The sequence below is a fragment of the Limulus polyphemus genome, unplaced genomic scaffold, assembly GCF_000517525.1.
Source record: "Limulus polyphemus unplaced genomic scaffold, Limulus_polyphemus-2.1.2 Scaffold3499, whole genome shotgun sequence".
Taxonomy (NCBI): Eukaryota; Metazoa; Arthropoda; class Merostomata; order Xiphosura; family Limulidae; genus Limulus; species Limulus polyphemus.
This window is the reverse complement of record NW_013669109.1, coordinates 71,837-74,089: the sequence shown is the minus strand read 5'-3', so window position 1 is coordinate 74,089 and position 2,253 is coordinate 71,837. Positions and strand designations below refer to the sequence as shown.

The window sequence follows — 2,253 nt, the reverse complement described above, 5'->3', positions numbered from 1 at the left end:
CCTGCTACGCCACTGAGCACACGTACTAGAATGTAATAAATGAATCTATATAAATATAATAGTACTGTCTGTTGTATGTCCATGTAACAACTTCGTAGAGTTTGGATGGATCTTCACCAAAATTGGTATGGAGGTTCATTAGGGCCATGCGGGGGTACATATAAATTTTCAGTTCTGCATTTTACGTATTGCGGTTTCTATGGGCATTTTTTACCACTACTTCGCCCCTTTAGATGGATCTTCACCTAATTTGGCATGAAGGCTTGTTGAGTCCATGGGGATATATATACAAATTTGGGGTTTCACATTTTGTGTTTTGCAGTTTTTATGGGCTTTTTTTTTTTTACAATTACCTATAAGGGAAGCAACTTTTCATCTCCTAAGATAACCTTTCAACCTTATTCCAGCTAGTAACGTATAAGGCTTAACAGCAATTAACGCAAATTACAGTAGCAAACGTGCAGCCTAAATAACAATAACGTTCATCGTTATTATTTATTTACTTATCTAAGTGTTTGGATACTTCAAGGTTGATCACAATTCGTATCATTTTGATTTGAAGCTGTATCGTGCACCGTATAACACAGCTACCATTGAATTCCGTGCGAATGTCTAGTAACATTTGATGAACTGGGCTGACTGGAGGCGTTTTGATTTCTAAGAACACGAAAATGTACCGTTTTACAAATTGTAGTGTACAATCTATTAAATAATAATTGTGTTTAAATGAAGGAACTATTATGGCGTCTGTATAGAGACTATTTATAAACGGACTGGCGATCATAAAATCAAAATTAAATATTTAACCATAAATTCGCTAAATAATTTCTTTGAGTATTGAAAACTCTTAACAGCTGCGTTTCAAATATAAAGGTGTCCAGTAATTGTTTTGTTTGTTTGTAGTAAACCACAAAGCTACACAATGGGCTATGAGTTCTGTGCCCACCATGGGTATCGAAACCAAGTTTTTAGCTTTATAAGCCTTCATATTTACCGCTGTGTCACTGGAGGAACAGATGTCCAGTAATAATACAAAGTGGATTTTTTTTTAATTAGACTTACGTAAAATATGTAAACATATACATTTTCTTTTCTTTTCAGAAGGAAAAATTGCCATCTCTAGTGCGTTTTGTTTATTACTATGTCATTTTTTATTCTGGATATGAACAGATACGAATGAACTAAAGAGAGAGAGAGAGAGATTTGAAGTGCCAGAATAGCTCTATCTCCTACATAAATCCTCGTATGTTAACGTTTCTCTGACGTCATGCAAAAGCAACAAGTGCACACTACCCCAGTAATCCGTCTTCACGGGATCTCCAATATGTCCACCAAACAGAGTAGAAAAACTTCTTTGGAATCTTCCAATATGGACTTACTGGAGCTTCCTCATTACTCCGTCCAGACCCCACCCCCTGGGGGTCGTCAGTCCATCCACAGCCCACCTTTAAGCGGAAGAACTGAATCTCCTTTACCGCCGTCGAAAGCTGACCACGACGCCATCAGGTCGGCCTCTCGCTATCTATCTCGAGCCGAACCCAGTATTCGAAACCAAGAAACAAATTCGCGACATCCGCAACTTCGTAAACATCCAACTTCACATTCAGTAGCTGAGAACAGGCGCAACGACTTTTATGAATATTGCCCGCAGTCAATAGCCTGGAAAACTTTACCGAAATTCAAGCATCAAGATGATGTTAAATATCGGTACGAAATATATTCTTAGGTTTCTGTGTTAAAGTAATATAACCCAATGATGAATTAAAAAGCAAATAAAGAACACAATAGACACTGATGCCTCTAGTGGTGAAAATTTCATTTTTTGTTATATTTTTACAGGCGTATTAAGCACATCATGCTTTTTAAATATAGATCAAAATCCATTTCAAGAAAATAGTGTTTCAATGGTTTCTGACCTTATATTGGTCACGTAAGAAATCAAAAATGGCTTCTTTGTTTGTTGTTAATCCTAAAGATACACAATGGACTATATATACTATACCCACTAGGGGTATCGAAGCGAGCACAGTACAAATAGCTTAACGTGTTGCTTTGTGTTAAACAAACAAACTTACATAAAACAGGTCCCCCAGTGGCACAGTGGTATATCTTCGGAATTTCAACGCTAAAAACCGGGTTTCGATACCCGGTTTTGGCAGAGCATAGATAGCCCAATGTGTAGCTTTGTACTTAACTACAGGCCCGGCATGGCCAGGTGGTTAAGGCACTCGACTCGCAATCTGAGGGTCGCGG

At 37.8% G+C, this 2,253-nt stretch overlaps 1 protein-coding gene across 2 annotated transcripts in view; it reads left to right on the top strand.

Annotated features, from left to right (window-relative positions):
* The window catches only part of LOC111088295, a 15,446-nt gene that overhangs the window by 7,970 nt on the left and 5,223 nt on the right, over positions 1-2,253 (top strand). Inside the window, exon 2 of one of the 2 annotated variants that reach the window (XM_022397988.1) lies at positions 1,102-1,707. In XM_022397988.1, coding sequence (XP_022253696.1) covers positions 1,268-1,707 — 440 coding nt within the window. In that variant the 5' untranslated portion in view covers positions 1,102-1,267. The remainder of the gene's footprint in view (positions 1-1,101; positions 1,708-2,253) is intronic. The other variant, XM_022397989.1, reaches the window with a different exon arrangement.